The 27,944-nt window shown below is 37.8% G+C and overlaps 1 protein-coding gene and 2 long non-coding RNA genes across 5 annotated transcripts in view; 1 reads left to right on the top strand and 2 right to left on the bottom strand.

Moving 5' to 3' along the window:
- Mmp20 (matrix metallopeptidase 20) overlaps window positions 1-5,695 on the bottom strand; it is a 41,753-nt gene extending 36,058 nt beyond the window's left edge. Inside the window, exon 1 of the mRNA XM_003472776.4 lies at window positions 5,423-5,695. Within this exon, the coding sequence (XP_003472824.1) occupies window positions 5,423-5,548 (126 nt within the window). The 5' untranslated portion in view covers window positions 5,549-5,695. The remainder of the gene's footprint in view (window positions 1-5,422) is intronic.
- Window positions 1-9,843, top strand: part of LOC106028271 (uncharacterized) — a 42,257-nt gene extending 32,414 nt beyond the window's left edge. The window contains exons 6-8 of one of the 3 annotated variants that reach the window (XR_010049764.1): window positions 1,075-1,183; window positions 5,373-5,565; window positions 9,651-9,843. This is a non-coding gene — a long non-coding RNA (uncharacterized LOC106028271). The remainder of the gene's footprint in view (window positions 1-1,074; window positions 1,184-5,372; window positions 5,566-9,650) is intronic. The other 2 variants (XR_010049765.1, XR_001201888.3) reach the window with 2 other exon arrangements.
- Window positions 9,844-9,895: 52 nt separating this feature from the next.
- LOC106028273 (uncharacterized) lies at window positions 9,896-25,348 on the bottom strand. The gene is made up of 3 exons (XR_001201890.3): window positions 25,180-25,348; window positions 21,951-22,166; window positions 9,896-10,173 (listed from the first exon to the last, which is right to left on the bottom strand). It is a non-coding gene; the product is annotated as an uncharacterized LOC106028273 (long non-coding RNA).
- Between the last annotated feature and the right edge of the window lie 2,596 nt (window positions 25,349-27,944).

Raw genomic sequence — 27,944 nt, 5'->3', positions numbered from 1 at the left:
TGTCAACCTTTCATTCAGCTGAGGCTTTTCATCAGGTGCATTGTGGGGTGAGTTTTTTCACGGGACAAGTTTCCAATAGGAGGTTCGTCAGCCCCACAGCAAACAAACTCACTCATAAACTATAAGATATAATTGGGACATGCAGACTGGAAACCCCTTTATAGGGTGTTCAGAAACACATTTTTATGACTTGGGCTGTAGTTAGGGAAAAGTAGCTGAGGTAAGGCTGTGCAGAGGCAGGATTGAGGCCTGCCTGTGGCCCAGGAAGTTGACCTAACTGACTTATTTCAGAAAAACAGCCCAGGAGCAGCTAAAGAGTTATATATATTTTAACATGTATAATTTTAAATTTACATAGTCAAGAACTGTTTAGTTATTAGAAGTGATATATATACTTATATACTAAATATAAATTATTTGTATTACTTAGTTGAATACTACATAAACATAAAAAGTAAAAATTGGAAGAGATTTTAGTATCTTACAACAGAATATTTGTTAGGTACATTTTAATGTATTTGTGTGTTATAAAACTAGGATTCTCCTAAGATCATATTTTTGTTATGTTTGAAAAGTAAATATTTAATGGCATGGAAAATGTTCTCAATATAATTGTAATATACTCAGAAAATGAGAAATTTTTATAACAATTATAATCATAATTTCATAGGCAAACCAGATACTCTCTGCAAGAAATAATGAAACAAAAGGTATATAAATATTAATATTGGTTATCTCTGGGTGGTGCAATTATAGGTAACTATTAATTGTCTATCTTTTCCTATTACTCAAAGTTTTCAACAGCGGCCGTGGACCGTGACTGCTAAGGAAAGGAATAGGTTTCGATTGTGTGGAGAGGGCGCCCTATGCTCTCAGTAGCTGCCTGGGTGTGAGAGGCACTCGCTTTCTTGGTGGCTGTCCTTTAAAAACCCTCGGCGAGATGAGCCCCAAGAGGAGGAGAGGGAGAGGCTGCATGGAGCGCTGGGGCCCTGACACCTAGATGTAGCTCTGAAACATTTCTGAGGTAGCTTCAGTCGTCAGTAAGCAATCACTTCGTGTCTTTTTGGCAAGCAGAAGTGGATTGGAGGAGTCATTCCTGTCTGTGCAAGTTGACGCTGTGTTACTGCAATGCTTATAGTGGTGTTCAAATTGTGCCCCTCAGAGTCTGAGCTCTGTATATCAGGTAAGAAGTTCTATATTTATACAATATTTTGTTCTCGTGTTAGATTATGTGTTATGTTCTATATGCTAATTATTTTATCATAAAATATGATCATATAAGGGAAGATGCTCATGATAAATGCAGCAAAACCCTGCGCTTTTTTTTTTGCCACTATTATTACAGAATCAAAAACTGGTATTCAAAGTCAAAAACTGAAATTTGAGGAGAGTAAATGGGGATGTTACTATGAACTCATTAATCAAAATAAATAATGTATTAGTGCAAAATGTTACAAATCAATGAAAAAAACAATTATTTTTTTCAAACAAAGATTTTAAATTTCAAACAAAAATCTTAAAATTTTAAATGAAAGCAGGACCCAACCCCGCCTTAGCCCAATCCTGGCCTGAATAGGAAAGTGTTTTGGAAGGCATAGCCCGAGGGACCAGGCTGGTTAAACCTTTAATTTTTTTCCTTGATGTTTCAAGGCCTGCAGTTTGTTGTTATTTTGTTTGTAGGGCTGGAAATAGAACCTGAGTCCTTGCACATGCCAGCAGTGTGTGCCACACCCCTGAGCAGTTAGCTCTTGATGATGGAACAAGAGAAGTTTAAAAGATTTTACAGTTTTCATAATTTTTCTGCTGTGAAAATTTCTAATATTTTTTTCTTTAAAATATGCACATGATGTTAGGCTTATTAAAGCTCAAAATATTGAAGGCTGGTCATAGTGGATGTGATTAAAACAGAAACTTTTAATGAAGTAAGAATAAAATTAGAAACATTCCTACTTAAAAAGAATACGAACGAGTTGTTCTGCCTGTTACTCTCACAGGGTGTGGTTCTCACGCTAGTGAAGCATCTGCCACATTGCACTGTGCACCCCCAGTCTCTGCTGGTTTCTCGTTACTATCACACGCTCAGTTGCATACTTCTTCCTCCTGGGGACCACGACCACGTAACAGACCCAAACCCTGTGCCTGCCACAGTTCGGGGCTCAGAGTGTATGCCCAGTTGGTGTTTGAACTTCTTTTCTTTAGGCAAAGTGTGAAAATATCCTTCCTGGAAGAATCGACAGATATTCCATGGTCCTGAGAGCCCAAAATCCTAGGAAATTTCTTGCTAAAGTTATTGGCAGGTTTCAGCATACTTTCCATGGTCAGACTGTGGGCAAGTCCAGGGGACACTCGGATGTGCATCCAGAATTGAGTCCATGTTTTACATCTCAGCACTTGTGTGCTGTGGCTTCTGAATTAAAGTTGACACTGGTCCAGGATTCCAGGACTCACCACCTTATCCCTGGTGGCCCCCTTCTCCATTCACTTGTTGGTTAAGTCACAGAATTTTAGGGTTGATTATAAAGTGATTCTTCTTTCCACTTCTTTTTCAATGTTTGACAAGTAACGGACCCAGAGAGGTTTGTCTTTGCAGGTCGTTAGCCAAGCTCCCTCTTCCAGCTCCTTGCTTATGTACTTTAGTGCACTTTACTAACATCCCTCCTGAGAATCAGGAATTCCAAACTCAGATTTATATGTGTTTTAAGACACGGTGAAGTTCAAGATATGTTTATTAAACATTTCATTTTCTTTCTGTCTAAATCACTGAAATGGATTTGTGAAAACTTGTGATGCTCTCTGAAAACTCACGGGTTCTAGTCAGGCTGAATCACTAAGCTTGGCAATTCTTTGTTTCTTTTGTTTTTAACTTTCTCATCTATAAATCGGATGGCTCTTGCTCAATTGGTAACACCAGAGTGAGGACCCAGTGAGGTTCCTCAGTGTGAAAATGCTTTTAAATGTATCAAAAGGCTTCAAGTTCTCTTTTATTTATTAACGCCACTTCTGGAAACTTATCTTAAAAAAATACTTTACAGTAAATTGATGTACAAAGATGCTTATAGGAATATTATTCAAATGCAAATAATCTATTTTCCATGAAAAAGTGGATAAATTATAACTCATCTGTATTCTGGAATACCTTTGACTCTAAAAAGATGTTTATGAAAATAGTATAAAATATCAAAAATTTCTGATGAAAATAATCAGAAGAAAAGTACAAATCAATTTTTAAAGACAATAACAGTAAGGAATGTTTGTCACAGAAACTATAATGGTAGTAACTTAACAGCTTGCATTTGGAAAGTTTTATTTTTTATTTATGAATTTATAATAATGTGGTAAATGAAGATTCATTATTTTTAGAAACTACAAACCTTGCTTTAAATGTTATATTGATACAATCAGATAGTCCCTGGTTTATGATGGTTCACCTTACGTGCTTCTTTTTATTTTATGAAGGTATGCAAATGATTCCTGTTCAGTGGAAACACACTTTGAATTTTGATCTCTTGTCAGCTGCAGTGGTGCTATAAGGTTTTGCCGCTGGGTGGCAGCAGCGAGCCGCCTCTCCCAGGCAGCCTGGCTGCCACAAGGGAGGCTGAGAGCTACTGGGTGCTGCACTGCTGAGCAATGACATTTGCTAGGTTATGTGTATGAATTCATTTTAAACTTACAACTTTTTGAACTACCACGAAATTGGCAGGACATAACTCCTTCATAAATCAAGGAGCATCTGGATTAATTTGTTGTGGAATAAACCCTGGGTTATGAGAATGAAAGCATTTTGTCACTCCATCATTTTCAAAATCCTTGTGCAAATTAGCAAATCAATTTAAAGGATGCAAGTGAACATTAAGTAAATCAACCAAGAATCTGTTTGTATTTCTAAGGGTAGATGTTTATGTCCATGAGATTTGGAGGGGGGAGGTGTCTGGTGTATCCAGGCACAAGCGGCTGTTTGCTCTCTCACCCAGTGACCTAGAGAGAAGAGAGCAGTGTGGAAGGCTTAACCCAACCCAGGTAACCAGTCCCCAGAATATCCACTGGCCTGCTTGTCCCTGGGCTCCTACGGTGCCCTCTTCCCAAGGTTTCTCAGGTGCTGTCCCCGGGCCTGTGGGTGGACGGTACTCTGGTCTCCTCCAAGCCAGGGCTGATGCGTTTGCTGCTTCTTCCGCGCCATTGCTGTCTCCCGGTCTTCACCTGACAGCTCTTTGATTCAGTTTAGGTTCATCACAGACACTGCTTTTTCCTAGAGGCTTTTCTGGACTTCTCCCCCACTCCATCCCAGTCACAGTTACTGTCTTACAGTATCATTTGTCACTTTCTGAAATTATTTCATGTACTTATCAATCACCTACTCATCTCCTTCCCATCTACTCAGCTATCTCCATGTGCGTTCCAAGAAAGCAGGGATGTGTTTGTGCATTTGTGTCCACCACATGCCACACAGAGGACCTTCAATAAATGAGCGTAAACTGCCTGTTTCATTTGTGATTTCATAAAGCTGTGCTGTTAGTTTATACATTGCCTTTTGTCTGCCTGGAACACTGGACTAGAATCAAGGGCTCCCACCTCCGATCTCTTTAGGTCTCACAGCACAGTCTTGCTTCTGGAGGTTGCAGACCTCTGTAGCTTCTGTATTGGAGTGGCATTGATCTGGATGGGGGAACAGGTTTTACATCTGGAGGGAAAGGAGTCAAAGCTAGGTGGTATCAATAAAATGCAGTTTCCAATAGATCTCAGTATTCTGAGTTACTTTGAATTTAGTTCATCTGCATTTGGGGTTCCACTCAGAAAGTTCAATTCAACAGGCCTGTACTGGGCATCTACTGTTGCACGGATCTTCCTTGTTTATAATTAGGTTGATGCTGAAAATGCTTAACCACAGGTGTTGTGAGAGACCAATTAGGATGAATAAGTGAGACAGGTGGTGGGCACAGGTCAGTGTGCACAAGTGCAAGCCAACTCCACAATGCACCAGTGGTTCAAGCTGTCAAAAGGCACAGGCACGAATGGAACCCTGAAGCAGAGTTGTAATCGTACATGTGCTGTGGTTTTGACATACTCCTGAGAGCCCCATAAAAAGCATCTCCACACACCTTTCACGAATGTTGGGAATTCTTTCACTAGAAATCCATTTTTATAACCGAAGGATCAAAAAACCATTGGGAATTACTTCAAGTCTTGTAATCTTTATAAAAATTCCAATAGGAATTATTTGTATTATCCTTATTTATTCGTCATGCAATACATGCACCTAATATGTACCAGACACCAGTCTTATGTGGTACCATCAACCAGACTTCAGGGAACTTATAAACATGATTTAAAAATAATCGCAGATTTTTGTTTATTTTCTTATTATGCCCTTTTAGGTTTTCCATGTCAGGAGGAGAAAGAGGGAACTGGGCAAAGATTCACAAACCTGTGCGAGGTGGAAGTTGTTCCTCCAGGTCCTGGGGGTGGCTGCAAAGAGGGTGGGGGCTGCAGAGGAAAACTTCAAAGCTGTGAGAAGGAGGACAGCAAGGCCAGACGCCGGGAGCACCTTCATCTCCTCGTGGTAGCTGGGTAATTATAACAGCCGGGGGATGGCAGACGGTGCACATTTGCACTCCGGCCCTGAGCTCCTTTTATAGAGTCAGACAGGTCTGGGTCCTCCAAGCGAGGATGAGTCATGTCTCAAATGGTAATTACACAGCTCGTTTCTCTCCCTGATGATGGGGTAACATGACCGTACACAGGAATCAGGGCAAGCTTCTTTCTTTGCGATTTACCAAGTCATAAAAGAGGAGAAGCAGTTGTTTTTATGAACTTTGTTAGCTACTTACACAAATTGGGGGGAACTTGATTGATTTGAACCCAACTCAACCAAAACCTTTGATTAGCCTCAATTGGGGGGCCTTTTTCCATTCTGATTACAGAAAAGGTAAACGATTAGCGTACAATTGAATACAAATATAATTGAGTACTGTAATCCAGTGGTTCCCCACATTCAGCCCAATCACTTGTCTTCTGTATCCACTTTGACATTTCTCAGGAGTAAATGCTGTTGATAATGACGGCTGTCAGACACCAGATTCTGAATCATCAAGCTACCATTATGCTATACAGTGCTGACATAGGGTAGAAAGTGAACTGGTAATTGTTAGAAAGCTTTTGAATGAGTTAAAACAAGTTACATTTTAGTTACATTAAACAGAACTCCCCATTCTTTGTGCACTTGGTTAATGGAAAAATAAAAATAAGATAAATAAGGGTAATACAAATAATTCACATTGAAATTTTTGTAACGATTACAGCATGGAGAAATCCTGTTGCATCATGGGAAAAGCTCTTTGGAGTTAGGAAAACAGAGATTAAATTTTAAAATATTTCCTAGACTTTGGTAAAATTATTTAATCTCTGTGAGGATCAGTTTTTTTTTTCTTTAGATCTGCATGTGCTCTGTGTAATCATCTCAACTTGATGGGGTAGCATAGCACGTGGCACGGTGTCTGTTAGGACCACTTGCATCCATTATTCTTGGGTTCTGCAAAACTTGCTGATACCAAAGTGAAGGCACTTTTGTGTGATCTAGACAAATTCAGAACTAGAAAAGCATGAAGAATGAGAACTCAGGTTTTGCCTGTGTAAGTGCAAGAATTGTCTTAGGAATTTTTTTTTAAAATCCCACCTGAAAGTCCTTCATACTATTTATGCCTTGTACACTTTTGACAGATGCACAGATTTCTTTATTTTCTTTATGTTAAATAATTTAATATTACAATAGTTCAGATAAGATCAGTGGAGAACTTCCACTGATGATCTGATGCCAGTTCCTATCTCTGGTCAACAAGACCAGTGGACATTGAAACCAAGCAACTTATACGAATTTCTCCCTTTTGCTGATAAAAGCTTTCCTTATCCTCTTTGGACACATGGTGCACTGTGGCTTGTTCCCTGTTGGATTATAATTCTTTGCTCATTCCCAAGTACATTCTTTATACTTGGGGATATTTTTCCTCTGGTATTTCAATTTGGCTTTGACAGTTCAAATCTTAACTATGACAACTGTGTATGACTGTGAACAGGTTGATTATACTCTTTAAGCTGTGTTACTTTCATCTTTAAAATTCTAGTCTTTGAGAGGCTGAGACAGGAGAATAAGTTAGAGCGCAGCATGGGCAATTTAGCAAATCAGTGACAATTTTTCTTTTTTTTTTTTAAATTGCATTTAAAGAAAGACTAAACAAAACAGAAAATGGATAGAAATAATACGTACGTTCAGAGAAAAAATAAAAGTAAGACATCACTAGTTGATATTTACATACTGTCCTTTAACAAATAGTTATTCAAGATACAAAGTAGAACATGCAAAGTGCGAATTCAAACAGTGAGAATGCAAATAGTTCTGTTCAACTATGCAACAAAAACTTAGTAACATGATTGTCAATCCTATGCACTTAAACATACATGCAGTTATCCATATCTTCATTTATGTTGAGATTAAACAAACTAAAGCAGGCTAAAGTCATTCTGAACAAAGAATAATAGTATTGCTGGATTTCATATCATGACACTCCGGGATCAGCACTGAGTATTATATTGCCTTTTTAAAAAAAAATTTATTTAAAAAAAGACTAAACAAAACAGAAAACAGGTAGAAATAATACATACTTTCAAAGAAAAAAATAAACAGTAAGAAATCACTAGTTGATGATTACAGATTGTCCTCTTACAAATAGTTGTTCAAGATACTAAAGTGGAGCATATAAAGTGGGGATTCAGTGAGGCTGCAACCAGTTCTGTTCAACTATCCAACGAAAACTTAGAAATATGCTTATCAATCCTATACACTTAAATATACATGCAGTTATCCATATCTTCAATCATGGTGAGATTGAATAAATCCAAGCAGGCTAATATCACTGTGAACAAAGAATAATACTATTGCTGGGTTTTACATTATGACACTCCAGGATCAGCACTGGGTATTTTAGTGTCTATTTTTCTTTAAAGTATTTGTTCATTTCATCATGTGTCATAAGATCAGTTCTCATAAACTGTTTATAGATTCTACAAATGCATGAGTCTTAACATGTATTTCTATCCTTTTATAATAGAGGGAGAAACAAAACAAAGCAAGACAAAACAAAACATATTCCTATAAACACATGAAATGAAAAAGACATATAAGACTGTTGTACAAGGAGTTCTACCATAGTTCCTGTGTTGTCTCTTGTTATCTTCAATATAATTGGCTATATCATCAGACATAGTATAATTGAATATACCAGCACATAGCAGTAGTAATAAAAACACAACTTTGTACATAATATAAAACTTCCAAAACAGGCAGTAATCAAACTAGAATGTGTATTGTGGAGTCTTGTCCTCTTCAGTGTAGTTGCCTATACTCTCAGACTTGATACTATCAATATATCAGTTTTGAATAAAATCTGTCGATATCAAACAAACCAGATTTAACTAAGATCAGTCATGATAAAACAGTATAAGTCATACAGGGCTCCTGATTAAGTTAATAGGAAATTAAAGATGATTACTGTGCTATATCCTGATGTTTTTGGGATAGCTGTCTGTGCCCTCAAATCTAATGCAAGTAGACAAACTGGGACAGAATAAAATCTACCTAAGCAGATTAGTGCAAGTAATGTGGGTTTTAAATCCTGATACACTATTAACAATATCTTCTGCCATCTTTTTTAAGATTCTCCCTCCCCTTCCACTTCCCCGGTGTACACTGTGCAGTTTTGTGTCTCACCAAGACCCTTGGTTTTAAAATGGGGGGGGGGGCACCTGCTTTTTACCTAAGTGGTTCTGAGCCTTCTCCCTTCTGGACTTGATCTCTAATTGTATTCCTTTACCTATTAAAGCCTGTCTTTCCAACCTATCCATAAACACTGGTCTAGTTGCCCCTATTACACTCTGGTTCTTCAGTGACAATTTTTCTCAAAATAAACAAACAAATGAACCAACAGCTAGGGTTGCAGCTCAGAGCAAAGGCCATGGATTCAATCCTCATTACTGCCAAAATAAATTTAAAAAGAAGGAAAGAAAGAAAGAAAAATCATATAACAGAGCTGCTACCAAGGTACTCAGTAGACATTACCTCTTATAAAATAATGTTCAGTGTTTTGGTGTCCAGAACGTGGTTGGCTGTTATTTTAATAAATGTTTTTGAATGGATTAATGGATGAGCACATCAATGATTCTTGTGTTTTGTGGGTCAGCAGCAGCACTAGCACCTTGGCACTTGTAGCAAATTTAGATTCTCAGGATGCCTGAGGCTCACTGAGTCAGAACTCAGAACAAAACCCATCAGTCAGAGGCTTAACAGGCTCTCCAGATAATTCCAAAGTGTGCTATGGCAGGAAAACCACTGAGCTAGTTAGACAAACAAAATCATGGAGTCCAAAGTAAAATAAGAAGTCTAAAAAGTGAAAGAACCCTACAGTCCCAGAAAGTATTCAATACATTCTTGCCACCTCGGTTACAGTTTTCAGTGGAGATATCACCTAGTATTTGAAAGTTCTTTGTGAAATCTGTTATGAATAATTAATGAGCCTTGAAAGTATATAAATGATTTACCTGCACATTTAGATGAGATTTAAAGTTATGTTATAGCTTTCTCTCCCTTTCTGTCTCTGTTGTAGTCTCCTACATTTTCCTGCATGGAAAAGAGAGTGGTGGAATTGGAACCAGTCTGTGGGGTCTAGCAGGTACTCAAGAAGATCACATGACTCAGGCAGACATCGTGTCTGTGATGTACTGAGAAATGCATAAAACGTGTGTCTGAAGCAAACAATAAACAAACAAAACATCAAAAACACAGTTCTCTTAGAGGTATTTGGCTAAGTTACAAGATCCTCAAAGATTATATTAAAAAGTTAAGTTTATTTCATGAACAGATGGATGTATAAACATATAAAATTTTTACTTTTTGGTCTCAGGAGAGGAAAAGATCATAATAATCTTTCAAATTTTTTCCTGCTTTTTGTCCTCTGCTGTTCAACTACTATACCTTTGTAGAAGCTGAACTGAACAAGGACTGAATCCTTGACACCTCCTTCTGGTGGTTCATCTTGTGCTCTGGTTTATTCTCTGTCCCATCCCATTGGTCCAGTGCAAAGGCAGACAGAGGGAAGGGTGTGAGGTGAGGGATGACAGTGTGAAATTCTGGGGATAAAAAGAAAATATTCTTACTTCTGAGATTCTGAAGAGTATCAAAAGTTCAGTTTAGTTGCAAAATGAAGTATGATCTAGATATTTATAGTTCCAGTATCCACTATTCTAATGCAAAAAAAAATACTTTTTAAAACAGTATTTTTAGAACAGCTCAGCAGGTCTGGGCACCTGCATTGGCCTCCCCATTCCTGGCTGTGTTTGGAGGACTGTGGAGTTCTAAGCAAGCAGGCAAAGTGCCACCGGTTCCAGAGGCCTGGCAGCCTGGCATAAGTGCCCCACTCACTTTCCCCTGAGTCCAGCTTGTTTGGGAACCTCATGATGTCTGGGCGCACTGGAGCAGCTAGGTGGGTCCAGGGTGCCAGCATGACTCCCCGTTCCTGGCTGTGCTTGGAGGACTATGGAGTTCTAAGCAAGCAGGCAGGGGCCACCAGTTCCAGAGGCCCAGCGGCCTGGTGTAAGTGCCCCATGCACTTTCCCCTGAGTCCGGATAGTTTGGGACCCTCTCTCTGGCCCAGCCAGGGAACCTCACACCTTCTGGGTGCACTGGAGCAGCGCAGCAGATCCTGGGAGCCAGCATCAGCCTCCATTCTCCTGGCTGTGCTTGGCGGACTGTGGAGGGCTAAGCACGTAGGTAGGCACTATTGGTTCCAGAGGCTGGGTGAGTCAGCCTGCTCTATAGCCAGTGACCCTCTATCAGTCCAGGAAACTGGGTGCCAGAGTCCCAGGAGCTGAGGGCATAGAAGGGGATTTCCAATAGACCATGAGGAAGCCTTAGAATAACACTCGAAACACTTGAAACACAGAAATATAGGAAAATGACAAAACGAAAGACCAAATTACAATCTCAAACCTCCAGTCCATTCAAAGAAACCTTAGGAGTGATGTATATAGAAGAAAATATATGCCATACACTTCAAATATTGGACATAATAGCAACTGAAATAAACAAGCAACTCCAGGAAGCTTTAAAGGAATTCAAACTAGAAATAATCTACCAGGTAAAAGAAGAAATGATAAAAGAAATGAAAGAGATGCTGAATATATTTAATGAAGACACAGTTAAAAAATTGGAGAAACTAAACAAAAAGATAGAATCCCTAGATGAGCAATATAAGAAACAAACAGAATACATAAAGGAGATGCACAGAGATATATAGGAAATCAAAAATTCCACTGAAAGCTGTAAAAACTGCCTCAGTGAGAGTGAAGATAGAATTTCCGACCTTCAAGACAAGATTGTAGCAAAGGAAAGAGTTTTTAAAAAAAAAAACAAGGAATCAGGAAATAGCAATTCAACAACTGCAAGATGATGCAAAAAAAAAAAAAAACCCCAACATAAGATTGATGCAGATTAATGAAAAAGAAGGGGACAACATAAAGGATGTCAAGAGGATATTTAGAGAAGTAATAGCTGAAAATTTCCCAAACATGAGGTCAGAAACTGACATCAGGATCAGTGAAGCATATAGAACTCCAAATAGTCATAACCAAGATAAAACGACACCCAGACATATAATAATCACCATCCCAGAAATCCAACATAAGAACAGAATATTAAAAGCTGTCAGAGAGAAAGACAGATCACTTATAAAGGAAAACTTATCAGAATCATAGCAGACTTCTCAGCACAAACAATAAAGTCAAGAAGAGCATGGAGTGAAGTATTCCAGATCCTAAAGGAAAATGATTTCCAACCTAGACTGATGTACCCTGAAAAACTGTCCTTCAAAATCCATGGTAAAATAAGATACTTCCATGACAAAGAACAGCTGAAGAACTTCATGATCACCAAGCCAACCCTGCAAAAATATTGAAAGACAGTTTAGATACACTTAGGAAGAAACCACTAAGCAAAGCAGACAGTTTAACAGAACAGAAAGATAAAGATGCCACAGCAGAAAGATAACATGTCAACAACAAACCAACATATAACAGTTATAACCATTAATGTAAATGGTCTCAATGCACCAATTAAAAGAAACAGACTGGCAGAATGGATCGAGAAACAAAATCCAACCATATGCTTTCTAAAAGAAACTCATCTAAACCAGAAGGATACTCACAGACTGAAAGTCAAAGAATGGAAAACAATACTTCATGCAACAGGAACCCCCAAAAAAGCAGGAGTAGCCATTCTGTTTGCAGACAATGTGAACTTTAAACCATTAATGATCAGAAGAGACAAAGAAGGTCACTACATACTTGTTAGGGGAAAACTTCAAGAGGAAGAGATAACTGTCTTAAATATATTTGCACCAAATTCCAGAGCACTGAGTTATATAAAACAAGTATTAACAGAAATGAAAAATCAAATTATCAGTAACACAATTGTAACAGGAGACCTTAACACACCATTGACACCAGGGGACAGATCAACCAGACAGAAAATCAGCAAAGAAATAACAGAAATGAATCACACATGTGAACAAATGGACTTGATAGACATATACAGAGTGTTCTATCCAACAACATCAGAATATACATTCTTCTCAGCAGTACATGGGTCATTCTCTAAAACAGACCATATATTAGCTCACAGAACATATTTAAATAAATGCAAGAGTTGAAATTATCCTTGCATGTTATCGAATCATAGCACTTTGAAATTAGAAATTAATGATAAAAGATACTGCAAAAATCCCACAAACACATGGAAACTGAATAACACACTCTTGAGTAATCAGTGAGTCACAGGGGGAAATTAAAGAAGAAGTTAAACAATACCTACAAGAAAATGAAAATACAAATACAACTTACTGGAATCTGTGGGATACAATGAAAGCAGTCATCAGAGGAAAATTTATTGCCCTGAGTTCCCACATCAGGAAAGCAGAACAAATACAAATAAATAACCTGATGTTACACCTCAAACATCTACAAAAAGAAGAGCAAGTCAAGCCCAAAGCCAAAGGAAGAGGGGAAATTATAAAAATCAGAGCAGAAAGCAATGCAATAGAGACTAAGAAAACAATCCAAAGAATCAATGAATCAAAGAGTTGGTTCTTTGAAAGAATAAATGAAATTGATAAGCCCCTAGCCAACCTTATTTTAAAAAGGGAAGAAAAATTCAAATTCCTGCAATAAGAAGTGAAAAAGGTGAAATCACTACAGACTCTACAGAAATACAGAAGATCATCAACACCTATTTCAAAAACTTCTACTCTCAAAGGTTTGATAACACGGAAGAAATAGACAGATTCCTAGAAGCATATGAAGTACCAAAGCTAGGTCAAGAGGATGTAAAACTGCTGAATAACCCAGTTTCTATTAATGAAACTGAAAATGTAATTAAGTCCTTACCTACAAAGAAGAGCCCAGGCCCAGATGGATTCACTGCAGAATTCTACAAGAAATACAAAGAAGAATTAATGCCGACACTCCTCAAACTCTTCAGTGAAATTGAAAGGGAAGCAATCCTTCCCAAGTCATTCCTGGAAGCAAATATTACTCTAGTACCAAAATCTGAGAAAGACTCAACTGAAAAAGAGAACTATAGACCAATCTCCCTAATGAACACAGAGGCAAAACTCCTCAACAAAATATTGGCAAATAGGACGCAGCAAATCATCAAGAAGATTATACACCATGACCAAGTGGGATTCATCCCAAGCATGCAGGGCTGGTTTAACATACATAAATCAATAAATGTAATCCACCAAATCAATAAAGCCAAAAGTAAGAATCACATTATCATTTGTATAGATGCAGGAAAAGCTTTTGATAAGGTCCAATATTCATTCATGATAAGAACTTTACAGAAAATTGGAATAGATGGTCTTTCCCTCAATATAATAAAGGCCATCTATGACAAACCAACAGCCAGTATCATACTAAATGGCCAAAAATTGAAGGCCTTTACTTTAAAATCAGGCACAAGACAAGGACGTCCTTTATCACCACTCCTATTTAATATAGTGCTGGAAATACTAGCCAGAGCAATTATACAAGAGAAAGAAATAAAAGGGGTAAAGATAGGAAAAGAAGTTAAATTATCATTGTTTGCAGATGACATGGTACTCTACATAGAAGACCCCCTAAACTCCATTTAAACACTCTTAAATATAATAAATAAATTCAGTAATGTAGCTGGATACAAAATCAGTACTCAAAATCAATAGCATTCCTATACACTAACAACAAAATCACAGAGAGAGAAATAAGAGAAGCCACACCCTTCACACTAGCAACCAAAAAAATGAAATATTTAGGAATTACTCTTATGAAAAAAGTGAAAGACCTATACAGGGAAAATTATAATACACTGAAAAAAGAATTTGAAGATGATTTCAGAAAATGGAAAGACATCCCTTGCTCATGAATAGGAAGAATAAATATTGTGAAAATGGCCATTCTCCCTAAACTGTTATACAGATTCAATGCAATCCCAATAAAAATACCATCAACATACCTCATAGAACTAGAGAAATCACTCCTAAAATTCATCTGGAGTGAGAAGAGACCTAGAATAGCAAAGACAATTCTTAGCAACAAAGGCAAGGTAGGAGGCATCACAATCCCTGACTTGAAGTTATACTACAAAGCAACTGTAGTAAAATCAACATGGTACTTGAATCAAAACAGAGCTGAAGATCAATGGGATAGATTAGAAGATACAACCACAACTACAAACACACTCAACCACTTTATTTTTGATAAAGGAGGCAAACAGGTTCACTGGAAGAATGACAGTCTCTTTAATAAATGGTGTTGGAAAAATTGGCTCTCCATATGCTGAAAACTAAAACTAGACCTATGCCTATCACCATGTACTAAATTAAAATCTAAATGGATCAAAGATCTGAATATTAAAACAGAAACATTAAATCTATTGGAAGACAAATTGGGCAGAAACCTTGAAGACATAGGGGTAGGTAGAGAATTCATGAACAGGACTCAAACTGCATGGGAAATACTTCCCAGAATCAATAACTGGGACCACTTCTTATTAAAAAGTTTCTACATGTCAAAAGAAATCTCTAGCATAGTGAAAAGAAAACCCACAAACTGGGAAAAAATCTTAGTGAACTCCCCCTCAGACAAAGGACTTCTGTCTAAAACATATAAAGAATTAAAAAAATTCAGACCCCCAAAATTCAAAGATCCAATCCAAAAATGGGCATCTGAGTTGAATGCACACTTCTCAGATGAAGAAACACAAATGGCAAATAAATACATGAAAAAATGTTCATCATTATTACTCATTAGAGAAATGCAAATTAAAGCCACACTGAGATTCTATCTCACTCCTGAAAGAATGGCCAGGATCAAAAAAAACCATCAACAACAAATGCTGGAGAGGCTATGGGGAAAAAGGAACTCTCCTGCACTCTTGGTGGGAGTGTAGACTGGTGCAACCATTGTGGAGGTCAGTCTGGAGATTTCTCAAAAAGCTGGGATTGGAAGTCCCATTTGTTCCAGCTATCCCACTTCTAGGCATATTCCCAGAAGAACTGAAAGCATCACACCACAGTGATATATGTGCACCCATGTGTATAGTAGCACAATTTGTAATTGCCAGATCTTGGAAACAACCTAAGTGTCCATCAACTGAGGAATGGATAAAAAAGTTGTGGTATTTTATACAATGGAGTACTACTCAGCTATAATGAAGGATCACATTGAGATATTTATAATAAATGGATGCAGCTTGAGACCATACTCATAAGTGAAATAAATCAAACTCACATGTATGAATACTGAATAGTTTCCCTATTGTAAAAAATGATTCAAATATATAAAGTATGTGGTAATCATGATTCCCCATTATGTGGCTTTGAAGCCTTATAAAGTTTTCACTCATTAATTGGAATGTCTTTATTCTGGGCTGTTGGATATTATTGCCTGTGATGATATGAACAGCTATTTTGAAGAAAACAAGACATCATAATAGCTAGTGCTGATTTAATATCATCTTGTTTTGAAGAACCAAACTGTAGTTCTTCTGTCTCTATTGGTTCTATCATGTTGTATCTTATTGGATTTTATTATATGTGATAATATAAACAAAAATTTTTATAGGCAAAGAGATAATATAGAAACCATTGTTCATTTTCTGTTAGCTGGTTCTAAATACCCTGTAATACTTTTATCCTCTTGAATGGTTTCACACTGTCTTGATATGTTTGAAGCATAGTATACAAAGTTTTACTCAAATATTTCAAGAGACACTATGATAACTACTATTAAGTCGAGTTATCTTGTGGTGAAGCACTAGGTTGCTGAAATTGCTATACTTTGACCTGTATTGTTGTATTGTTATGTCCTGTTTTATCTCAATCTCCCCCTTTAAAAAAATTATTTATTTATTTATTTATTTATTAATTATTTTTTAATTAAGGGAAAAAATAAAAAAAATTAGCAGGATATATTATAGTAACTTTTTTGATTTCCTATTCACCTGATTTGAAGCCCTGAATTGCTCCCACCATCTTGTTTTGAGTGATTCTACTCTGTTTTGTTCTGTTTGGTAGTATCAAGTTTGAGGGTATAGGCAACTACTTTGAAAGCAGTGATTCACTATGACACCCATTCTGGTTTGACTATTATCTTCTTTTGAAGCCCTGTAATGCCTCCAAAGTTTAGGTTTTATTGGTCTTGTTCTGTACTGTTTTGTTCAATTTTATTATACCTAGTGATATAGGCAATTCTTTTTAAGGTAGCAAGAGGCATTATGGTAACCATTGTTGATTATCTTGTATTCTGTTTTTACATCATGTACTATGTCCATCCTTTGTTTTGACTGACTGCTTTGTTTTGTCATATTTGGCTTTTTTCCTCTTCCAAAAAAAATGTAATAAGAACTATGGGAGTAATAAAACCCAAAATGTGTAAATGTTGTTGTAAAAAGCAGGAAAAAAAAAGTACTCTAAAGGATACAACTGCAAGTGTGTTTAGGTGTGTTAAGCTAGATGACCATATTACTAAGTTTTTGGTGGATCTTTGAACACAACTGTTTGCAGTCTCACTGTTTGAATGTCCACTTTGTATGCTTTAATCCTGTAACTTGAACAACTATTTCTAAGATGACAATATGTAATCTATTAACTAGTGATTTCTTACTGTTTTTTTTTTTTTGAAATTCTGTATTACTTGTACCCTTACACTGTTTTGGTTTTTTTCTCCTTTAAATAAAATAAAAACAATTTTTAAAAAGTACTTTTATTCTTTTTTTATTTCTGTTGGTTTTGTATCTCTTGAAACTCAAGATGTTTCTTCCTCTCACAAAGAACACCCTCTTTTTAATTATATTTGCAATACATAATAAATACTGTAATCATCAGGAATTAGTACATCTTCATAGTGCATTTAATCCCTTTTTTCCCTGTCCCTTTCTCTCCTTCCTGTCTTCCTCTGTCTTCAGATCCACTTCCCTTTTCCATAAAGGCTATCTATTTTCTATCATCTACCTTTTATTGTATTCTTTAAATTATTTATACTTTGAGTATATAAGAGAAATCATGAGTTATTTAACTTCCTGTGTCTTAGCATGATAGTCTTAAGGTATAGTGCACAGAAATTCCTAGGGCTCCCAAATGCAGGACTTAAATTTTTTTTTTTTTTTTTGGTACCAGGGATTGCACTCACAACATTGCACTTACCAAGCGAGCTCTTGAACTGCTGAGCTAAATCCCTGGCCCAGTACTTCAATCCTTAAGTGCAGAAATTCTGCGGAGGAATAGCAATTTATGTTCTTATAGGTCATTTATATTTGCTACAATTGAAGTTCATGTTAGAGTCAGTGATAGGTAACACCTTTGACCCTTATAAACAGAAAATGTTATTTATCACTAGACTTTCTCTTTTATTTTTCCATCTTTATATGGGGACAAAAGTTTGCTTCCTGTCATTCTTCTATCAAATATGAAATCCAAGTCATTCAAATTAAAAAAATCATATCAAGCCAAGTCAAGGACTAAAAGGAAAACAATGTGAGATACTATCAGGGAAATGTGGAAATCATAGTATATACAGATTAGTTGGCTGATAAAAGTAACATATTAAGCCAAGAGTTTGAATCTTTTAGACCAAGGGTGATATCTGGAGATCCTGAAAACTGCTTAAAAAATTCAAGTAGAACCTATGTGTCTATGAGTAATACAAGTAGATAAGGGTTTCAGACATGGAATCAAGTTTTCTAGAAAGGTTCCCCAGCTCCTTCACCATCTTCAGCAGTCACTGAAAAATCAAATTCCTTCAGGGCTTCCTCAGTGTTTAGATCTTCAGTTAGATCCTTAACCACTTCCGGGAGAACATGGCAGACAGATAACAGCAACTACCAGAGGCTCTCTGAAAAACTAGGCTCAGAAGCCAGGTATGGTGTGGACTAAAGAGACATAAGCAGGTAGAGTTATGCTCTGCTGACTCAGGAACGAACTCAGCTGAGAGAAACCAACTTGGAATGCAGTCCTAGTGCTAAAACAGGAACAGAAAAGCCTCGCTGCTGAGGCTGGACCCCGTGCCATTGGAAGCCGCGATTTGGGTTTCCCGCCGCGCGGTGGCTGGCTGCCTCCACAGCGGCTCGGCCAGGAGAGAGACGCGCGGAAACTCTGAGAACGGGAGTCTGTGAACGGAGTCGAAAACAGGACGGGCAGGGAGGCATGTTCTGACTTGTGGCGAGGTGAGTGAGAGAAACTGACACTCCACCACAGTTTGACTCCAGCGGACTTTCTGGGCCCGAGCAGTCCTGCGGGAGCAGGGCGCGGTGGTGACTCCAGCCACACATTCCCCTCTCGGGCGGGATTGGTGAAAAGTGCCTGGCCTGCGTGACGCTGCCGGCGGAGCCCGTAGGCTGGCCCAACCCAGATCCCAGAGCCTGACGGAGGCCGGGAGAGGCGGGCCCCCGCGTAGGCTGCCTGGTGCGCAGTGGTGAGTGGGAACACCTAACCGGCGCAATTCGATCAGGCTGTGGCTGACAGGGAGAAAAGCTGGGCCTCTCATATAAGCTTGCATATATAAGGAACAGAGAATATGGGAAGAGGCAGCAACAAGGAAGGCTCCTCGGCCCCCAATTCTGAGAAACAGGCAATAGCGGACACTGCACCAATAAACATAAAGCGCCATATAGAGAGCCTCATAGACCAATTCAGGAATGAAGTTATCAACGACCTGAAGCTAGAAGTATGCAAAATAGTTAGAGAAATGCTAAGCAGCACCCAAGAAAAAACAGATGGTGGAATGGAAGAACAGAAAAAGAGGGGAGAATTGTTTGATGGAGAAAACAGGGAAAGCATAGAATACGTGAAGCAGGTTCAAAGGGACTACCAAGAAACTAAGAAGTCTATCGAAGACTGGCATAACAGCTTGAAAGAAACTAAGGACAGACTATCTGAACTGGAGGGCAGAATTGTAATATGGGAGAATGAAATGAAAAACTTCTTAAAAATAACAAAGAAACAAACAGCAATAATACAAAGACAAGAAGATGATAAGAGGATCCATAACTTAAGGATTAAGAACATAAAAGAAGAAGTAGGGACACAAACAAATGAACTACAAAAGCTACTCACAGAAATAATCCAGGAGAATTTTCCTAATTTAGCAAAAGGTAAAGATACTGAGATGTATGAGGCATACAGGACCCCAGCTACCTACAACCCAAACAGAGCAACACCCAGGCATATAATAATAAAAATTCCAGAAATTCAATACAAGAACAGAATATTAAAAGCTGTCAGAGACAAGAAACAGACCACTTACAAGGGAGCACCCATCAGAATTACAGCAGATTTCTCTGCACAAACCATCAAATCACGAAGAGCGTGGGGGGAAATAATTCAAGCTTTGAAAGATAATAATCTCCAGCCAAGATTGAGATATCCTGCACAACTGTCCCTGAAAATTGATGGAAAAACAAGGTGCTTCCAGTATAAAGAGGAACTGGGGGAATTTGCAACCACCAATTCAACTCTACAGAGAGTATTGCAGGATATTCTAAAAAAAGAAAAATACAAAGAATCCAGAAATAGTGGAGGCCACAACGAATGGAGCAGAGAACAAAGTGAAGAAGACAAACTGACAGCTACTGACAGAATAAGAGCTCAACAGAAATGAGGCAGAGAAGACTGGATGATAGGAACAGCTATTTTGGAGAAAATGACATCTTAATAGGTAATACTGATTTAGTATCATCTTGTTTTGAAGTCTCATCTAGCTTTTGTCCTTCTGTCTCCAATGGTCTAAATAGATTGTATCTTACTGGATTTTATTATGTACGATAGTATAAGCAAAAACTTTTTAAAGACAAGGAGATTATACAGAAACCATTATTCATTTTCTGTTAGTTGATTCTAAATACTCTGTAATGCTGTCATTCTCTTAAATGGTTTTACATTGTTTTGATATACTTAATGCTACAGTATACGAAGTTGTACTCAAGGATTTCAAGGAAAGAGACAATATGGTAACTACTTTTAGGTCAGGATTATCTGGTGGTGAAACACTATTCTGCTTAAATGGTTATGTTTTGATCTGTGCTGTTTCGTTGTTATGCCCTCTTTTATCTCAATCTCCACTCCATTATTTACTTTTTTATTTTTATCCTTTTAATTAAAGGAAAAAAATAGCAGGATATATTATAGTAACCCACTTTGACTTTCCATTACCTCGATTTAAAGCCCTGTATTACTCTCACCATCTGGATTTTAACTGATGTTCCCCTATTCTGTTTTGCTGGATAGTATCAAGTTCGAAAATTTAGGCATCAGCTGTGAAGATAATGAGATTCATTATAACGCCCATTCTTGTTGACTTTTATCTACTTTTGAAGACCTACAATGTCTCCAATGTTTTGGTTTTGTCGGTTTTATTCTTTACTGTTTTGTTCAATTGTATTATAACTACCGATATAGGCAATTCTATTAGAGATAGCGGGAGGCATTATGGTAACCATTGTTGATCACCTTGTATTATGTTTTCACATTATCTATTATGTCCACCCATTTGACTTGACTGATTCTGTTCTGTTATGTCACATTTGGTTTTACTCTCTTCCAAAAAAGTAATAAGAACCGTGGGAGCAATGAAACCCAAAATGTGTAATAGTCATTGTACAAAAGAGAGGAAAAGAAAGTGCTCTAAACTATATAACTGCATGTATATTTAAGTGTATAAGATAGAAAATGATATCACAGAGTTTTATTGGATCATTGAACAGAACTGTTAGCAGTATCATTGATGGAATGTCCACTTTACAAGCTTTAATTTTGTGACTTGAACAATTATTTCTAAGATGACAATATGTAATCCATTAACTAGTGATTTCCTTATTTTTTCTTCTGCAAATCTGTATAACTTGTACCCTTTCTCTGCTTTTTTTTTTCTTTTCTCCTTAAATAAAATTAAAAAAAAAAGTTTTCTAGAAAGAACTGCTCCTTGCTTGATCCTACCTGAATTCATTTCTTTGGCATTTTAGTAACTTGTTGGCATTTAGGTTTCTGAGATTATGACTGCTATGCATGTGATGGGTTGGTGAATAATTGTTGAACAAGCTACTGGCTACCTGTTCTCCCTTAGGTAAAGGGTATGGGTTTGGTATTTAGGCAACCTGAAAATACAACACTAGTTTGGTCACTTTCTAGATGTTTTACTAGTCACTTGTCTTAAATTTTAAACTATAGAAACCATTTTTGGTGAACTGAAGAGAGTCTATATTTTTTGGAAGGATATCAGGTAGCTCAGAAAACTTCCAGGAAGCCCAGAGACCCAGCAGTAACAAGGCAGTAGAAACCAAAGTCGCTGTGTGAGCCGGGGGTGGGAGCCTTGCCTCTTACCTCTGGACAGTGTTGCGCTGGACAGCGAGAGTGCCATAGCACTTGTTTCTACATCTCTTTGACTCTCTTCATCAGCATCCAAAGTCATGGGTGTGACAGTCTGTTGGTTGGGCCAGGGTCATGTGACCTTGTCCTCATGTCCAGATAGCAGCAGCAGGAAGACCGCCCCTCATCCTGGCCTCCATCTTCCATGGAATCCACCAATAATGGAGAATGCTTTCCAGAGAAGAATACATAAAAACAAAACCCAGTAACTGTTTAGTGACCTTCCATAACTTCCATCTCCTGCTGTGTAAAAAGAAGGATGATTGAATCTCTATTGGAAGGAGCCAGAGGATTAAAATGGCCAATGGATGTCCAGTGCTCAGCCTGGCTTATACATGGAAAATTTCAGAATTGCTTTTTTCCACAATTTACAAACACTTTCAGAAATACCGTGATGAATTAATAAAAAAAATTTGGCATTTACTTACTTCTAAGATTCCTGTGGTTATTGAATTGACTGTTGCTTAAATAATTGTGAGAAAAACAAACTATTGCATCATTAATATATATACATTAAAATTTTAATCAATTAAAGGACTTTATTTTTCTTCCTTTTTTATTAGTATAGGTTTGTGATAAATACACTCATTGTGGGGAATTGGTACATGAACATGTCGCATTCTGATCCTCCATACATTCCCTTTCTCTCTCCTCTCTCTTATTTTCCCCCATCCCCAGAGCCCTGTTCCATCTTCAGAAAGTCTTGTATACTTTATATGTTTGCTTGTATACTTTATATGTTTTACATAAGCCCCTCAGGGGCAGGACTGTGTATGTTTCATTCACAGCAGCACTCCTAGGACACAGAGTAAGGCCAGGCGCAAAATGGAGATGTAATAAATAGCAATAAATAGAGGAATGTATGAGTGACAGTTTCTGTTTCTAAATTTAGAAACAGAAAAACAGATTGTCCCCAGAGGGACGAATTTGCTCCGGCTCCTTAGCTGGCCAGCAGATAGGTCCTTGGGCTGACTTTGATGCCAAAAAGCGGCCACACACTTCTGTGTCTCTACAGCACAGAAGATGGGCTGGCCAGAATAACCAAGTTCCCTTACTGATAATGACTCTGTCAGTGTAAATGATTGCATCATTATTCTAGTTTCTATATTTCAACCTTTAATTTATCTTCATAAATGATTAAACTTTTGAATTGTCAGAGAATATAGTCACAACCTGGTAAATTTTCAAGGTTAGAAATTGTTTAGCAGCCTAAATAATTGGCCACCAGCTATCTTCCAGCCTATACTTAATCAGACTTTCTACCAAGAGCCACAGTGAATATACATCATGCTCAATGCCCTGACTTAAAAAAAGTTTATTTATCTAGCTTGTAAACCATATACTGAATTTTGTAATGGTAATTTTTAAAGCTTAGAAATTTTTGGTAAGAATACCAAATATTAGTCAGCATTCTGACTTTCTACGTAAATACATGCTTTTGGGTCAGACTCACTAAAAATGGAAGAACAAAAACAATGTATTTGAAATCAAACAGTATCCTCAGAATCTTATAATGAATGTTAACAAATAAACTTACCGCACTTGTGAGAATGAATGGCTCAGAGAGAGCCTGAGTGAGTTTGTTTACCTTCCTGGAAGAAGAGAGCAGGAAAGGGAAAAGAAAAGTCAAACTCTACAACCTGTATCACGCATAAATCTGATTAGAGAGAAAGAAGCATACAACCTTCCAGTCCAGCAATTATAAACACTATAAAAGAGCTATTAATGAAACTTGTGGTATTGCTTTCAGAAGTCTTTGACTATAGAGGATTCTACTTTCAAAAGGAAGGTGATTAAGTGGAATTTTGCCAGGTTTGCTGAGTGTATGTAGAACTCAGAGTAGATAACTTCCAAGTTTTATTAATACATGCAGTTTATATATATGTATTTATATAATGAACAAATATAATAATAAGGAAAATACCTGTCTTCATTACATATTCAACCGTATTTATTGAGCATCAATTATTTGTTAGATATTAGGAATAAAAAGATATGAGACACTGTTTTTAACCTTCAACAGCTCAAAATTTAGTATTGCGATAAGATGGAGAATATGGAATAAGTCTTAATAAACACTGACTGAATCCTTCTGACAAAAATGTATCTTTGCATTGGAAATTGTTAGAATCCTTCCAAGACAGAAATTGTGCAATGCATACCAAAACCATAGTAGGGGTCATGTTTTAGGGGCTATATTCCACTCCTCAGAATTTTCACTAACAAAATATTTTTTTAAAAGGCAAAATGTTTATTTTATGCTTATTTACATGAGCAAAATACTGGAAACAACCTGTAGGGAAGGGGATAAGTGAATTATGACCACTTAGTGATAATTTCATTCTTGAAATGATTTAGCAATGTATAAAATATTAAAAGAACAGTTTTAGCCAAAGAAGAAAATATAAAATTCTATAAAATTTAATTCTACATCTGTTGAAGAAAATACATAGGCAAAAGTTGAAAGGAAACCTGGAGAAATGAACAGTGGTGTGAGAGTGATAGAGCCTTCCACCTGACGATTTTTACAAGTTTTCTTTCAATGTGATTATATATGTTTTAAAAATAGTAAAAATTTGAAAGACTGTATCAATGTACATTTTAATATTTGTAAGCCGGATGATAAATATGAATGCGGTGCATATTGTGTGCATCCTTTGTACACCCATGCCCGGTCACATGCTTGTCCTGGAATTCTTGCCTTTATTCCATAGGTGGCACCAGGCTCAATGCTGGAGGTACAACAGGTAAATAAAAACCTGTCCCTACCAGGCTCCTAGATTGTTCAGGGGGAGACTCAGAGGTAAACTCAAAATCTCCAACAGTGTAATTAGAATAATAGCGATATTTGAAGATGTAAATGGGGGCGGGGGAGAAAAGGCAGTCTCTTCCTGGGCAGCGGAGGATGAGAGTGGATGGGGAAAGGAAGGTCAGGGGCCTTCCCACAGCAGCAGGCTTTCTGTGAGTGCTGATTGTTCGCAGGGTTGTTCACCAGCAAGATGGGAGCGGAGTAGGAGGATAGTGATGGAAAGTGGAGAGAGGGATTCTAAGACAAGAAGATTATGAGATTAGGAGCTGTCAAAGAACATCTGTCCTTAAGAAATGCAAAGTATTTCTATGCTTAGTGCTGTCTGAGGCGGGATGGGAAAAGAGGGGAACTCATCTGTTGGGAGGTACTTCTCACCCACAGTTCTGGTGTATGAAACAGGAAGGTGGAGGCCGAGAGTCATTTGCTGGGTGAGCCACAGCCAAAGGTGAAAGCCAGGGGAGCCATTTCTAGCCCCAGCTGCAGATCCAAGAGGCTCCAGGGCACAGAGCAATGCTGAGAAGGTGGCCAATGGGCAGAGTGTCCAGGAGGCAGCCGCGTAGTTGCAAGGATTTCTGAGGCCTTGCTGGGCTTATTTAAAGGACCTGGAGAGGGGAGGACTGGGCAACGTCATGGGAGCTTTCTGTGCTAAGCATCCAGACATTAAAGGTTTGTGATGGGAAACCACTGGAAGATTTCTTCCCAGGCATGACATGATTGAGTTGGTATTTACAGAAAGGCTGCTCGGAAAGAAGTGCGCAGCACAGATTGGACAAGAGCAGGATGGATGCAAGGGTTCCCAGGGGTGGGGAGGCCTGGCCAGAAGGCTAATGGTGATGTTTATCTTAGATCATGGATTGAGGGAGACAAGCATTTCAGTGTAAATAGTGTTTTGTTTATTCTTGTAAAATCCCAGGCCTATAATACATGATCACCAACGTGAGGTTGGGTAGGAAATGTGTTTTGAGCTGCCTGTGTAGAGGGCAGGATGTCAAAAGTCCAATTAGAGCACGTTCCACTTGCCCAGTCGTTTTAGTGAGTGGCTAATTATAGCTCTATTTTAGTGTACGAACTTGCAATTTTTTGAAACTGATACTTTGCCTTTCATGTTCTTTTTAAAGTTTACGTTTTTTCCCTCTAGAGTTTTGTCTACATGCTAAATATATTAAAGTTTACGTTTTTTTCCTCTAGAGTTTTGTCTACATGTTAAATACATTTAATTGTTTTAAAGGACCTAATGCATCTTCAGTGCCATAGTCTGAATGTTTTTCTTTCTACCAAACTCCTGTGTTGAAATTCTGACACCCAAAGCAATCCCATTAGGAAGTGGAATATTTGGGAAGTTGTTTGATCACAAAGGCTCATCATTGTGATTAGTGTCTTTATAAAAGTGATCTCAAAGTACACAAGATGCTGGAGTACAACCTTTCAGGGATCTGAAATTGAGAAGTGAGAAAAAAACAAGAAGTCCAAGAATTAAGACAGCAAAAGGAGAAAGCTAAAAATTGTGGCGGAAATAGAAGATGATGCAGAGAAAGGAAAAAAGCAGTCTAGAAGGATTCTCCAGCTTTTGTGGAGGGAAGCTATTCCCTGAAGCACAAGGTAAGAGAGAGGGCTGGCAGCCCCAGTGATAAGCAGACCTGCAGTGCTGACCTCAACAAAAATCCATGCTCTTTTTAAGCTTCAAATCCAGAGTGTGATTGTACTCTGAAAGTGGCTCCTCCTACCCAGCAGTCTAGCTCTTAAGAAGACATCCCCAGTGATAGCTGTCATATCTAGGAAAGGTGTAACAACAAACCATTTGGGAGGGGACTCATTTTTAAGACTGAGCTACTCTGGAGATCAGAAGTCAGAGAGTAACCAGATTCTCTAGGGACATTCCACAGTGACTGAGTGAGAGATGGCCATAGAGATAGTCGGAAAGAGGTGCAGGGCTAGTTGCAGACCTACTGAAAAGTTTAAAGAGTTGGGAGCTCAGGCTGGGGAGGATATAGCATCACCTCATGGTGAGTACCCAGGCCTATCACCTGTGGTTTTCTGAAGGGGTTAAGTCTAAAACTTCTGTGATCCAGTGCAATGGATTGCTCGGCTTCCTGTGCTGTCCTTTTTCTTTTTTTAAGCACATAGGTCTGTTTGCTTTCCTTTCCTGAGAATGTAATTGGGCCTATTCCTCTGATCGAATGTTTGTCCTATCCCTGGTTATGCAGAGAGGGGTTCCTGGAGCAATTGGGACACCTCATGAGCCCTCAAGCCACACAGCTGGCTGGGTACAGCAGTGGTGCAGGGTATGTAGGAAAACACAAACACTAAAAGCCTCTGGAATGAATACACCCCTGAGGTGGACAACACAGTAGACCTTGACTTACACACTATTATTATTTTGAGATTGACTTGTCCCTTTATGTCAAATGTGCTTGATATACACACATACATACACACATATATGTATGTATGGCCCTGCCCAGCAGAAAAGGTAGGGCAGGCATCAGCATTCACATAGCAACACAATGGGCTCATTGTCCAATCTCTCATATCTGGGACATCCAAACACTATAGGTCCTGGTATGAAACTATCACCATAATGCTTTGATGTGAAGAAATTCTTGGAGTCAGTTCTTTTTCTTTTTTATTATTACTTTTTCTTTCTTCTGTTTGTTGTTTTTTTCTCTTATTTTACCCAATTTTATTTACTTTTTAAATACTTCAATTGGATTTTTTAATCTTATTTTTTTCTCTCCCTTCTCATCTTATCTTCCTTTTTTAAAAAAACAAAAACCTCCTCTTTCTCATTCCCTTGTCCCATCTCCCTATTTTATTATTAATTTATTATTATTGCTTTTAATTCTCATTAATGTTCAGACTTTTAGTATAGTCTACATTATAATTGATGCATTCTTTTCTGTTAATGGTGGCATACTCATAGATTTTAATTTGATTAAATATTTGATATTTCTCTGTCATTATTACCTTTATTTTTTAGAACCTTTTTTAAAAAAAATTTTATTTTAAAGAGTAAAAAACAAAATTTCGACTTCCGGAAGAACATGGCGGATAGATAGCAGCAGCTACAGAGGCTCTCTGAGATACCCTGCTTAAAATCCAGGAATGGTGTGGTACAAGGAGTCCTAAGCAAGGGGAGATAC

Source organism: Cavia porcellus, unplaced genomic scaffold, assembly GCF_034190915.1.
Source record: "Cavia porcellus strain 051 isolate PalLab524CR breed Dunkin Hartley unplaced genomic scaffold, mCavPor4.1 scaffold_9, whole genome shotgun sequence".
Classification (NCBI taxonomy): Eukaryota; Metazoa; Chordata; class Mammalia; order Rodentia; family Caviidae; genus Cavia; species Cavia porcellus.
Note: the sequence above shows the minus strand (reverse complement) of the source record. Positions and strands in the feature narration are given on the sequence as shown.